General features: G+C 47.8%; 1 protein-coding gene across 1 annotated transcript in view; it reads left to right on the top strand.

Annotated features, from left to right (window-relative positions):
• Positions 1-13,137, top strand: part of RNLS (renalase, FAD dependent amine oxidase) — a 52,902-nt gene that overhangs the window by 31,580 nt on the left and 8,185 nt on the right. Inside the window, exon 4 of the mRNA XM_005430287.2 lies at positions 12,612-12,785. Within this exon, the coding sequence (XP_005430344.1) occupies positions 12,612-12,785 (174 nt within the window). The remainder of the gene's footprint in view (positions 1-12,611; positions 12,786-13,137) is intronic.

The raw sequence follows: 13,137 nt of genomic DNA, 5'->3' as shown, positions 1-13,137 counted from the left end.
AATATATATATTAAAATATATATAAAGTTTATATGTATATATCTTTTTATATAATCATATATATATATTTATATGATTATATATAAAGATAATCGCAAAAAGCTTCTAGTGCCAGGTAGTGGAGTTCTGTGCTTGCACAGGCACAGTTGTGGTGGGTTGTATGAAGCAAATATTTGCTTTCTCTGGTGATGAGGAGGGAGATGAGTGTCTTTGCCTTGTGTCACCTCTTTGCCTTATCCCCTTTTTTCTTCCCTTTAAACCTGCTGCACCTCCCTCCTGCTTGTCTTACAGGTGTTGCCAAACCAAGCTCAGTTCTCTTGGCTGTGTCTTAGCAGGATGAGGATTTACCCTCTGAAATCATTTGTATGCCTTTGGAAGCTTGAAAGCCTCATTGGGAGTTGAAATTACATTTAAATGGATTCAGTGTTTCAGCTCGTGATGAGATTTCTCCCAACAGTAGAAAATCACAGACTTCCTCCAAATATAATTTAGGGGTTTTTTTTAATATTGCAAATATTTGTGTGTGATGTGTCATGAATTTCCTAGCACCACTGGCATGTCCCTGTGCCAGTGCCTTTCTTCCTTTCTCACTGGTGACTTTGTCACCCTGATCCTTTTGCCTTTTCCACATACCCCAGCAGGTGGAAGGAGCAGTGGGATTTGGTATTTTGTGAGTTTTCAGCTCACCCATCCAAGGGAGAGCACAGAACTTTATCAGATGGGGAAAAATATCTTCTTGCTGCAGCTCTGCTCTCCTGGAGGGCTTCAGGATTGTCACAAAATCATAAGTTGGAAAGGACCTTAAAACTTATCCCATTCCACCCCTGCCATGGGCAGGGACACCTTCCAGTGTCCCAGGCTGCTCCAGCCTGGCCTTGGGCACTGCCAGGGATGCAGGGGCAGCCCCAGCTGCTCTGGGCACCCTGTGCCAGGGCCTGCCCACCCTGCCAGGGAACAATTCCTAATTCCCAATATCCCATCTAACTCTACTTTCTTCCAGTTTGAAGCCATTCTCCCTTGTCCAGGCCCTTATAATGAGTCTCCATCTTTTTTTTTTTGGCTGCTCCAAGCACTGGAAGGTCACAGTTTGGTCACCCCAAAGCTTCTCCTCTCCAGGCTGAACAATCCCAGCTCTCCCAGCCTTTTACACTAAGAAACCCCTTTTCAAACCCCTTTTCTCTTTGGAATTTGTTCTCTGCTTCTTTTTTTTTTTTTTTCCTTCTTTGCTTTCATACTGCTCTGTGCTTTCCTGTGGTGGAAGCAGGGTAGATTGGGCAGCTGATAAGGTATTTCCTGTCAGGAATCACCTCCATAAGGGGATCATTCTTTGCAGATTTAATAAAAGAAAACCATACTAAGTTCTGGTTTTATTTGCACCATCATAGCCTGCATCTCTTGGAAAAGTCAGCTGTCCAATTTACCTCAATGTATTGCAAATTTACTAATCAGGTTTTTATTCAAGCCCAGCACGTTATAAACCATCAAACACCTTTCTGATGCATCTATCTGAAGAGACCACAAATGTCTTACTGTTCTCTGGCATAACCAAAAAAAAAAAACCATTCAAGACTTGTCTTCAAACACCTTTCTGATGCATCTATCTGAAGAGACCACAAATGTCTTACTGTGTTCTCTGGCATAACCAAAAAAAAAAACCATTCAAGACTTGTCTTACTCCTAATTTGTTAATTTTTTTGTCTAAACCAGATCCAAAGGGAGGATCTGGGGAATATATAAATATAGGAATAAATAATATTTATATATAAATATATAAATAATAGGAATCTGAACAGAAAGAGGATGGTCTAAGATTTGCCCCAATACTTCAAGGTATTGCAAAATCCCCATCAGCATGCACTGAGGTTCTGCTCAGGAGGGGCTGGAAATGAGCAGAGCTGGTAGAGGACCCATCTGAGGATGGTAAAATACAGATGCAACTTCAGGCCAAACCCCTGGAAGGAGGAGAAGCAGCCTGGAAGCATTTAAGCTAAACTGTGTGACAGATAGAAACTCACAGGCATTAATAATATCAAAAAAAGGGAGGCTGTTTGTGATGAATTGAGAAAACAAAGCTTAATGCTGAGAATGAGCAGCAGAATAGACATCCAGAAATTCCCTACAGATGTGCAAGGTCATTTAGCTCCCCAGCAAGCGTTTTTCCTAACTAAGTGAGGCAGCAGACAGACCCTGCAGTATTTACCACAGTCTCTGCTTAGCAGTAAAATCCACATGGGAAGCACAGCTGGACTGCCAGGGAGGAGGGCATGGCAGCAAACCCCTTCTTGGCTGTGCCTTCCACTTCAGCTCTGCCTTTCTGGGAGGACTGGGATTGGTAATTCCCACAACATCAGGGGGGAAAACATCATAATTCTGATTTAACAGGGGAACAGCTGTGCCTTGGGGAGGTGGCCATGGGAGGGAAGGAGGTGGCTCCTGTGCAGGTTCCTGCTGTTGGTGCATCCCCTGGTGTCCCTGCAGCTCTGCATCCCAGAGGCTCCAGAGGTGGATGGGGTGGCTCAGTGGCCTGGAGGAGGCAGCTGCTCTGTGTCAGGAGAGTGGAGCTCTCTCCCAGCACTGGCAAGCCCAGGAAGGCTGCTTGGAGTGACTCAGAACATTCCCAAAAGCAGAGGTCCAAGTAGAAGTAATACTGAAACTTACTAGTCTGGCCTGAATGGGGGGAAAAAAATCCCCTAAGAGTCACCCCAAGGGGGTTCTTTGCAAAGTTGAATGCAGTTTCTTTGACTTTTTTTGACCTGTATTCCTTCCTTCTGCATCCTCCTGGTAATGAACCAGATGCACTTTAAAAAGAGAAGAAAATATGTTAATATCTCCTCTTAAGTGGAAATTTCCAGAGGCCAGCTGAATCCTTCCTCAATAATTAATGCCTGAAAGCATTTTCCTCCAGTTCTTATTTAAATGGAAATAGCTTTGGTGTCTGATATTGTGGAGCTGCCCTGCACTGTCTGGTGTTGCTTTTTGCAGGGCTTGATGTGAGCTGGGAAACAGGGCAGGGTTTCCAGGGGTCTGCCTTTACTGGGACCTTGTGGGAGAATCCCAGTTGCTGTGTCCCAGCCCTACAGGCCATTAGGGTCCTGCTGCAGCCCAGAAACCACAAACACCAGGGCAGATCTAATTCAATTGATTTATGTGTTTCTTCTGCCTGAGTCACAGCACGCAGCAATAATCCAACCTCTTGCTTCGTTGCCTTGAAAAGCTTTTAATGCTATTTCAGCAACTGGTGGAATATTTAAAGAAAATAAATCCTCCTGGCTTTATTATTCGGCTCAATGCTGTGTGTACAGTAGGTGAAGAAGTTATTTGCTAAATGTTTTATGATGGTGATTATTATAAGTAATGAGCTTTTACGTTTTGGCACCAGAGAGTACCAGAACTGTGTGGAGTACTTTGGAACTTGATGTAGGAAGGAAGCTTAATTTGCAAATTAATCCAGTTTCATCTTCCTGCTGTGCCCTGTCATTACAGAGGACTTAGAGGAGCTTCCTTCCTACATCAAGTTACAGAGTAACTTCTGCAAATTAATTTGCAGATTAATCCGGGGGAAATGTGACAATGAGCTTTATTTTTTATAGCCAGGCTTTTCCGAGCCTCTTACCTCAAAGGTAAGATCGTACATCTATGTAGAGATCCCTGAATAAATCAGATTTTCTTGAAGATGTCTTTGGTTTCTGTCAACATCCAGCTACAGGAATTAGTGGGCTCTGTGAGAATAACACAGTAAAAATGTGGTTTTGTATGGAAACTGGATTTGCAGTCCTGCTAATCTGCCATGTGTATCATCCACATCTCCCACTGAATGCTTACAAAGCAGGAACTGGAGTGTACACGTGCGTTTTATTTTTTATTTGGGCTTTATTGACTAATTTCTCAGGGTTCTTTCTGAGTGAATCTAATTTCCAGGCATGCCCAAAATCTCCTGGAAAATTCTGGGGTTCTTAATTCCTTGCTGGAAGGAGGAATGCTCTGTACTGGAGGCTGCACAGCCAAACCAAACTGGAAGAAATTTCCCAGCTGAAATGTGGGCATTTTGAACCATGACAGGACTGGCTTCCTTTCCCCAGGCAGGTTGTGCTGTAACCACAGGAAGGGTTTGGGTGGTGAGAAACACTCAGTTATTGTCTTCTCCTTTAGTTCTACTTGCTTATAAATGTCATATCCTGTTCTTCCCAGGGTGGAAGCTTAGCAGACGTTCACATTTTCAACTGTCATTAATTTTGGATCAAAACCATGGATGCAATAACCCACAGGGAGCTGCATTTCCATGCTGTGGTGTGTGGGCATTGCACGACCAGATTTTGGGTTGAGAGTCAGCCTCTGCCCTCACAGCTCAGCCCTCCCAATAACCAGGCTGAAAAGTTATTTTTCTTCATGAATACAAACACAAGGAAATGTGAATATGATGTCAGCATGTGCGTTAAACCCACCTGAGAGTGAGCATGCTGGCTGGAGAGAGCAGTGTGGAGCTGTGTGTAATGCAGGGTAAAAATATGGAATTGGGGATGGGGGATAGTGGTTCGCCAAATTTAAAAATTGAATTGTCTGTTAAAAGTAACAAAAAATATTATTGCTGTGGAGATCAGAGCTGTTTGTTTTTTTTTTTTAAGTATGAGTTGAGCATTGAAGTGTTTGGCAAAGATGCCACGGAGCTTCTCCCTTGGTTACTCATCCCTCCTCTTTTCTTTTTTTTTTTTTAATTTTTTTAAATTTTTTTGCCCTTCCTACAGGAGACAGGAGTGGGTGGCTCTCAGCCCCTGTGCCAGCTTTGCCCCCTGTTCTAGGAAAGGTGCAGTTCCATTTCTCTGTTGGTTCAAAACTTGAACTCGTGTGGTTGTGCAGATGAATGGAAATGTTTCTTGTGAAAATGCAAGGTTTTAGTTTAATACTGAGATGCTGAGGATAAGGAGCAATGGCCATAAACACAGGGTGTTCCGCCTCAACAGGAGGCAGAACTTTTTCCCATGAGGGTGGCAGAGCTGCCTGGGCAGGGTGTGGAGTCTCCCTCTCTGGATTCATCCCAAGCCCTCCTGGAAGTGCTGCTGTGTCACCTGCTCCAGGTGACCCTGCCTGCACTGGATCATCTCCAGAGGTGCCTTCAACCCCAACTCTCCTGTGATCCTATGAATTCCTAATCATCTCATCAAGAGCAGCTGATGGACAGTTATCCAAGTTCTCAAAATCAGGAACTTCATAAAAACTTTGTTGTGCTGTCTTTTTCTCCCCCAGCATCTCTTTTCCTCTTCATCATCTACATTTCTAGATGTGCCTTTCCTTCATGTCCCACAGGCTTGAGATAATGAAGCTTTGTGCCAAGTGAGCCAGGGCTGCTGTGATTTGTAGTGATTATTTAGGTCCTTGTTGCTGCAAACACACACACAGAGGTGAGCAGGATTATTCCAGCCGTGGGAAGAATATCACAGCAATAACTCCATTTAGTGACCATTTCAGTGCAGGCACGGCCATGGCTGGCTTTAACTGTTACACTGCCTTTTTAAAAATTAAAAAAACAACCCAACAAACTTCTGAGCTGTTTGATAAGGAAGCTGGATTAAAAGTGGAGCCTTTCTCATAACCTCTGCTCCCTCCCACGCAGAGCAGCAGCGGGAACGGGCTGCGGCCAGCGCGGTGGTGGCACAGGGCCAGTGGCATGGCCACTGCTGAGAGCCTGGCCTGCAGGGCCTGTCCTTTGTCCCCACGCAGCTGGAGAGCTCAGGGCAGCAGCTCCTGCCTCTGGAGAGCAGTGGGAGAGGTCCCTGCTGGGCAAGGAGAGGTGCCCATCCAAGCAGGCTTTGGTGTGTGAATGAATGTTGTGATAACGCACCAGCCCAAGTCACCTCCTGAGCAGAGCTGTGACAATAAACTGTCCCTGCAGATATCATCTGAGCTGCCCATTCTGCTGGGTGAATCTCTGGAGATCCCTCAGCCTGACACCTGAGCTGAAAATATCTTTGCAGCCGTTTAACCACAGTTTCCTTTTCAGCTTTCAGAGCAGTGGTGGTCACTGGGCACTCACAGATGCCCTGCCACCAGCAGAGTCTGAGTGATGTGTGGGGATTTGGTGCAAGCAAAATCTTGAGCAAAGCAGTCTAAGGAAGCCACAAAACCTCCTGGGGCACAGGGTCAGTGGTGGGGTTATTGAGGGCATAGCTGTGAGAGAGGCAGGTGGTCAATAAAATGAAGTGGGAGAAGAAATGAAGAAGGTGGAGGAAGCTGCAGGGTGGCTGGGCAGTGACAAAGTCACAAAGTTCAAGCCAGGCCCTAATGCCATTCCCATGGAATTATTAGAATAAGAAGTTTAGAGTGAAAGCAGTTCAGGTGAAAAAGAGCCATCTTCTCCTGAAGTAAAAAGTCCAGCTTCCTCACATTTTGCAGTATTAATAGCACTTTCATTCCTTCAAAGTACTGCCAAAGGGTTTTGTTTTTTTTTTCCTTACTGCTTTGGTGGCTGGTCATGTCTATTAGCTCTGGATGTAGTCACCTTGGCAATACCTTAATAAGTGATTTTGAACATTCTAGGCAGTAGCTGCTGTGCACTAAAGCAGAAGATAGTTCTGGCTGTTTGCTACCCTTTCTTGGAGCTGCTGATTGTCAGGATGCAAAATCCCCTCTGCCACTCAGCTGGTGGAACAAAGTGAGGGTTTTCCCTCTCATCCCTGGAAGCCTTTAAAGCAGGATCTTGGTTTCTTTGCCCAAGTTTGCCCCCACACCCTTGGGGTGATGCAGGAGCTGGCTCCAGGCGTCCCAGCTGAGCTCTGATGTCATGGGGTGACTTCATGGGGACATGGGTCCCCACAAGCTTTTAGCAGCACTGAATTAGCAATAGTGAAACTTCCCAAAACAAGTGTTGTTTTAAATACATCTCACATGGTAGCAGCTGGTGTTCCCTGCAGTCCTGACATGGTTTCAGCCTCCTGAGTCCTGCACTGAGCCATGGTGGCTCTTGCCCATCTCTGCTTGCCCAAAGGGGCAGCAGGGAGCCCAGTCCTTGCTGGATGCTCTGACAGTTGCCAGGAGCTGGTGGTGAGGGATGCAGCTGTGCCCTCCTGCAGTGCCTCTCTGCAGAGCAGGGTGTCTCCCCACTGCCAGAGGGCAGGGCTGGATGGGATATTGGGAATTAGGAATTGTTCCCTGGCAGGGTGGGCAGGCCCTGGCACAGCTGGGGCTGCCCTGGATCCCTGGCAGTGCCCAAGGCCAGGCTGGATGGAGCTTGGAGCAGCCTGGCATAGTGGAAGGTGTCCCTGCCCATGGCAGAGATGATTTTTAAGGTCCCTTCCAACCCAAACCAGTCTGTGATTCCGTGATGTTGCAACCTCCTCCTGCACTTTCTGGCAGAAAGAGCGAAAAGCCCAGGGTGAAACCTTGATCACTCCAGTCAGTTCCTGGCTGTTTTAGCAGCTGGGTTTATTTTTGCCTCCCTGGCTCTGTGTGGGAGGCTGGGCTCCCTCCTGCATGGCATGGTGCCCGTGCTCCCAGCCTGCCAGCTCCAGCCTTGGCCCTGATGGCATCTCTGGGTCCTCTCCTTCCCACAACACCAGTGAGGCAGCGAGGTGACATTAAAGCCCTGGAACAGCAGATAAAAGGCCCTGGCTGTATTTATTGAGTGTTACAGATAAGTAATCCACTCTGCTGTCAGTGTCTGCAGAAACAGCAAATAAAGTATACATGGCCCTTGCTTTGATGTGATGAAATCTCCAGAGGACACTCACTTCAGTGGCGCTCACAGTGCAGCTGGAGCTGAGTCTTGCAGTGGAAAATACAAGATTTTCATGTCTTCATGCATTGCTTTAAAAATATCACTATGGCTCTATGCTGGGCAATTCTGTGTTCTGAAAGCTTGGGTTGTTTTGTTGTTTTTGTTGGGTTTTCTTTTTTCCAAAAGTGTTATTAAAATCATCGTAACCGTTTTTGTTGGAAGGGGAAAAGTTAATAGTTATTTTGTGGTTTCATACCCAGCGTTAAAACAACAGTCTGGTTTTCATTTAAACCAATAAAAGTATGGAAATTCAAAATGAAGGTTCTCTCCATGTCCTTAGATCAACTTGTTGGCCTTGCTGAAATGCATAATGGATGGAGCAGGGGGAAAACCTCAATCCTACAACTCTTAGCTTTGTTTTTGCACGTAGCTCAGCTTTTTTTGTTGCTGCTGGATTTCAAATTTGACGTCACTTTCTTGCCTGTCTTCTCGAGCTATAAAAACTTCCTCCATTTGGTAAATGTGCAGCTGCTTAGAACCCAGTGAACCACAGACTTTTTTTTTCTTTTTTTGAAGAACCTGAGCAGTAGTGAAGGAAATTAGTCGGCAAACACACATCAGTAATTGAATTAATGCACTTTCAAATGTTGGGGTGTAAATGCGACTGCTGGGGATGATGGGTTTTAGTCAGTTCTGGTTTATGGTGTGACCAGAAAGAGACCAGAGGCACAGCTGGGGCACAGAAAACCCCAGCCAGGAGCAGCTCTGGGATGGGGTGCTGGGGGATCCCCATGCCCAGGGATGCCCTGACGTGGCCTCAGTGCCCTGAGCCTGGCCAGGGCTCCAGGGCCCTGCTGCTTCCAGCCTATGGGTTCCCTCCCAGCTCTGGCTTAGCCTGGGGGTCTGGAGGAACCTTTTTTTCACAGAAAGTGGTGCTCAGACCTTGTCAGGAGCTTTGGAGTCCCCATCCCTGGAGGTGTCCCAGGAAGGGCTGGAGGTGGCACTCCGTGCTCTGGGCACAAGGTGGGCACTGGGCACAGGGTGGGCTGCATGGGCTGGCAGGGATTTTCCAGCCTCGGGGATCCTGTGTGAGCTCCTCTGGGGTTCACATGTCACCAGGTGAGCAGCCTGTCACTGTCCCCAAACACCTGCAGGTGCTGGGCACTGCGGCAGCCTGTCCTCAGCCTGGCTGTTATCCCATCTCCCCAAGGCTTGGAAAAGTCACTTCTTCCCCAAGCTGTTCCTTCCCTGGCCATGGGAATGAGCTGTCCTGGCTGTTTACAGCCCTTGGATCTGGGAAGTCCCAGCCCTGGAGCTGCCTTCCCTCTTCTCCCCTCTCCTGGCCTGCCCAGCTGGGCTGGTGTCCCTCCATCCTGCACTTCCCCATCATCCCCTGGCCAAGCACCACCATGGGTCTGCTTACACCTGACAAAATCTCAGTTTATCCTCAATCCAGCTATCCAGCATCCATCCTTGTTGCGGTGCGATGTAATAGCCTATCTCAGTATCCCAGTTCTTTCCCCAGATGTGCCAATCACCTCTCCTTTCCCCTCCCTTGCCCCCTTGCTGAGTGCTGTCCCTCAATCTTGGCATTCCATAAAGGGCATCATGTGATTGGCAAAGTTCAAAAGATGCCACTCAGCCCTGGGGACATTGGGCCATCCAGGTGTCATTTGTCCCCTGAGACTTCGCCCCCCACCCTTACCTGGTTGGTGGGATCCCTACCCCTTCCCTCCCCCTCTCCCTGGGGTTAAAAGACACAGCAGCCTTGGGGTTCGTGGTTCTGTTGGAGCTGTTGCTGGATTCAGAGGCCTGTGAGCCAGGAATAAAGCTCTGGATCCAAACCCTCCAGCAGAACCGACTCCTTTCCTTCACCTTGCCTTGAAGCCTCTCCGCCAGAGGTAAACCTGAGCTCCTGCTTGCCTGGACTTGTCCCAAGCGCCCAGCTGCAGCATCCAGCCAGCCAAAGGTGTCTCTGAGGTGAAACCACCACAGCTGCCACCTTTGGTCACGCAGCAAGGGCCAGATGAGCCCAGGCATGTTCCATCTGGCTATATTGGTATTAAATTCCAATATTTTGGCACCCAACGTGCGGCTGTTCAACCCTCCAGCCCAGAGACATCCTGGTGACCCCTGACACCTCCTCAAGCTGGTGGAGGCAGCTCCATAAGGACATGATGGGCTGGCAACCAGGTGCTTCAGAGCCAGCTGGCCACCCCAGCTCTGGCACCACTGAATGTTCTGAAGGTTGTACCTGCTCAGGGGCTCCCTGTAATAAAACTGGAGCAAATTCCCACCCTGAGGAGCAGGGAAGCTCAGCTCCATTGCAGGGAATTTGGAGGAGGTCTTGTTTATGTTCCTTTCCCCAAGGGATAAGGAGTAGCCAGAGCAACCTGGACAAATTGTGGTGCACTGTGGGATTTTACTTTACATGTGCTTGTTTATAGGACTTTTCTATTCTTTTGGAGCACAGCAAGGATGTGCAATGCAGTGTGGTTATTTGTGGTGGCTGTAAGGAGGTGGTGATGGACATCTGGGAGCCCAGCTGGGCACAGCTCCTTCCTGAGAGGGGACAGGGGCTGGCTTCTGTGTGGGATCTGTCCCCTGGGCTGGGCTTAATGTGTTCAGCAGCAGCTCTGTGCCCTGGCTGGGCCGGGACAAGCCCCAGGAAAATCTCTGCTGCTGCTTGGAGGAGAGCCCTGGGATGTTCCTGGGTGCTGGCACCACGTTAAGCTCACAGGAACTTAATCCAGGGAACACTTCCAGCAGGGAGGGATGGGCAAGGTCCTCTCCTGCTGGCATCCTTTCCTTCAGGGCAGCCCTCCAGCCTGCCCCACAGCCCTGCTTAATCCCTGCCTCCCCCTCCAAGCCAAGAAATCCATCCACATCCCTGTCCTGAGGGCTGCAGGAGCTGCAGGGAAGCTGTGGAAGAGGATGGAGGTGAGACAGTCCCGAGGAGCCTGGGTCAGCCTTTGAGCAGCACAGAAATTTGGGATGGAAGCCAGAGCCCTGCCTGGGGCGTGCCAGGCTGCTCTGGGCCTTTGGCATGGCACCCAGGAGCCCTGAGTGCCAGGGGAGGAAGAGAGCAGAGTGACCTTGGGGTAGATCCTTCTTGGGAAGATCTGAGTGCAGGGGTGAGAGGCAGCTGCACCCCTCAGCTCCTTCTCAGAGGGAGAACTGGAGAGGGAAGGGGAGCTTCTTCAACGCCCTTCGTGCTCGGCCAGTCCTGCTTCCTCCCCCCCCACCACCTGCCAGATGCCAATTTCTCCTCCTTTCCTCTCCCCAGGTTTTGTGCCTTGGTCAGTGTTTCTTTCTGCTCTCCCCATTGCTCTGGTCCCCAGCATATTCGTGGGGAAAACGTGAAAAAAAACATCCCAAGTTTTTTCAGTTTTTATTTTTTTTTCCTTGGGGGCATTTCAGGGCAGGTTTCTGGTGGGATTTGAGGTGGAATCTTGTGACAGTGTTCACAGGGGTTCTTGGATTGGGCAAGAGATGAGCATCTGACTCCATGTTGCAGAAGGCTTGATTTATTGTTTTATTATATATATTACATTAAAACTAAACTAAAAGAATAGAAGAAAAGGTTTCATCAGAAGGCTGGCTAAGAATAGAATAAGAAAGAATGATAACAAAGGTTTGTGGCTCAGCTCTCTGTCCGAGCCAGCTGACTGTGATTGGCCATTAATTAGAAACAACCAACACGGGCCAATCACAGATCCACCTGTTGCATTCCGCAGCAGCAGATAATCAATGTTTACATTCTGTTCCTGAGGCTTCTCAGCTTCTCAGGAGGAAAAATATTAAGGAAAAGAGTTTTCATAAAAGTTGTCTGCGACAGAACCTGACTTGTGATCCTCTGGTGTACTGGGCATTAGGTCAGACTGGTGGGGGAGACCCACCAGGAGCCCCTCAGCAGGGAGAGCTGGCAGGCCACAGTGCTGTGCCCTGAGTTTGGTCAGCCTGCCCCATTGTGGGGTGAGCTGTTCCTTTCTTCATGCATCATCAGCTGAGCTGTTGTCTCTGCTGTGTGCTGCTCCAGCTCGCAGGAGCCTTGGACATCCATCCAGTCACAGGGAGAGAGACATGGGACTGAACTCCACAATTAGCCAAGCTGGTGGATTTCCCTGTGGCATGAAATTAAATAGTATTTGAATGCTCACCGTGGGGCTAATGCTACTTTGTGCAGCTTTTTATGAAGATTACGAAATTGCAGCAAAAAGCAGATCTTGCTGTAATTAGAAGATAGAAGAGTTAATCATAGGGAGGAATTAGGATTCATGCTTGCTCTGAAATTTTCTAAACTGCTTTAAAATTCCTTCAGCTGAAGGAGCTGAACTTCACTACAAACCTTTTGTAGGCTGAAGTGTGGTTTTCTTCATTCATTTGAATTGCAGCACTGAAGTCACAGGGCTCTTCTCCCCAGAGGTTCAAGAGGCTCTGAGTTCATTTTGTTGATATGTGAAATAATTTTGGTGCTTGTCGAGCCATATGACCATTTACTTGATGTCCTTGAGGCAAGCCAAGCATTTTATTGTTTTTTATTCACCCTTTGAGACAAGATTTGAAAAAAAAGTCACCAAAATCATCGAAATTTGAAGTTAGAAGGGAGAGCTGGGAGATGAACCCCCAGCAGCTGGGGGAGGGTTGTGTGTGAAGGACACACTCCACATAATGCACCATTAAAACTTCATGAAGAGATGTCCCAGAAAAAAAAAAAAAACCAACAAAAAGAAACCTAAAAAGCACTGGCTTAATATTAAATTCTTAGTTTTAGCAGTCTGGTCATTTTCAGGAAGGAATAATCAGCTTAACCACAGCATTCCCATATTTAATGTTCTGAGCGGAGAGGGATTGTCTGATTTCCTTTTCCCTTTTTTTATTTTTTTTTCCCCTCTTTTCACAGTAATTAATGCAAGTCAAAAGCAGCAACTGGAATCTGTGAGCTACTCATCCCGTTATGCCCTGGGACTGTTTTATGAGGCTGGCACAGGGATTGCTGTCCCCTGGGCTGCTCGCTACATCGCCGATAATCCCTGCGTGCGCTTCATCTCCATCGATAACAAGAAGCGCAATATAGGTCAGTGCTCCCATTATTCCCCTTAAACACAGCCACAATGGAGGGTGCAGAGCATGAGAAATGCTGTTTAATTGAGTGTTGCTGTTCTGAACAGAGGGAGTGTTTAACTCCAGTGTTTAACTCCCGGCCGCGGCGGATGGCGTTTCATGTCGCCTTTGGCCTGTAATGAAGCGCACAATGAGAGCGGGCTGGCCCTCAGAAAATCAGCCCCCAGCACATGGTTTATGTTACTGCCTTTATGAGACCAGTGTCAGGGGATTGGAGACATCAAAATGTTGCTATTCCAAGAAAGAGCTGGGGTTCCTTTGTTTAAACACTGGTCCATGCACTCACTGGTTTGTCTCCCGTCACC

The sequence above is a fragment of the Geospiza fortis genome, unplaced genomic scaffold (assembly GCF_000277835.1).
Source record: "Geospiza fortis unplaced genomic scaffold, GeoFor_1.0 scaffold89, whole genome shotgun sequence".
NCBI lineage: Eukaryota > Metazoa > Chordata > Aves > Passeriformes > Thraupidae > Geospiza > Geospiza fortis.
Note: the sequence above shows the minus strand (reverse complement) of the source record. Positions and strands in the feature narration are given on the sequence as shown.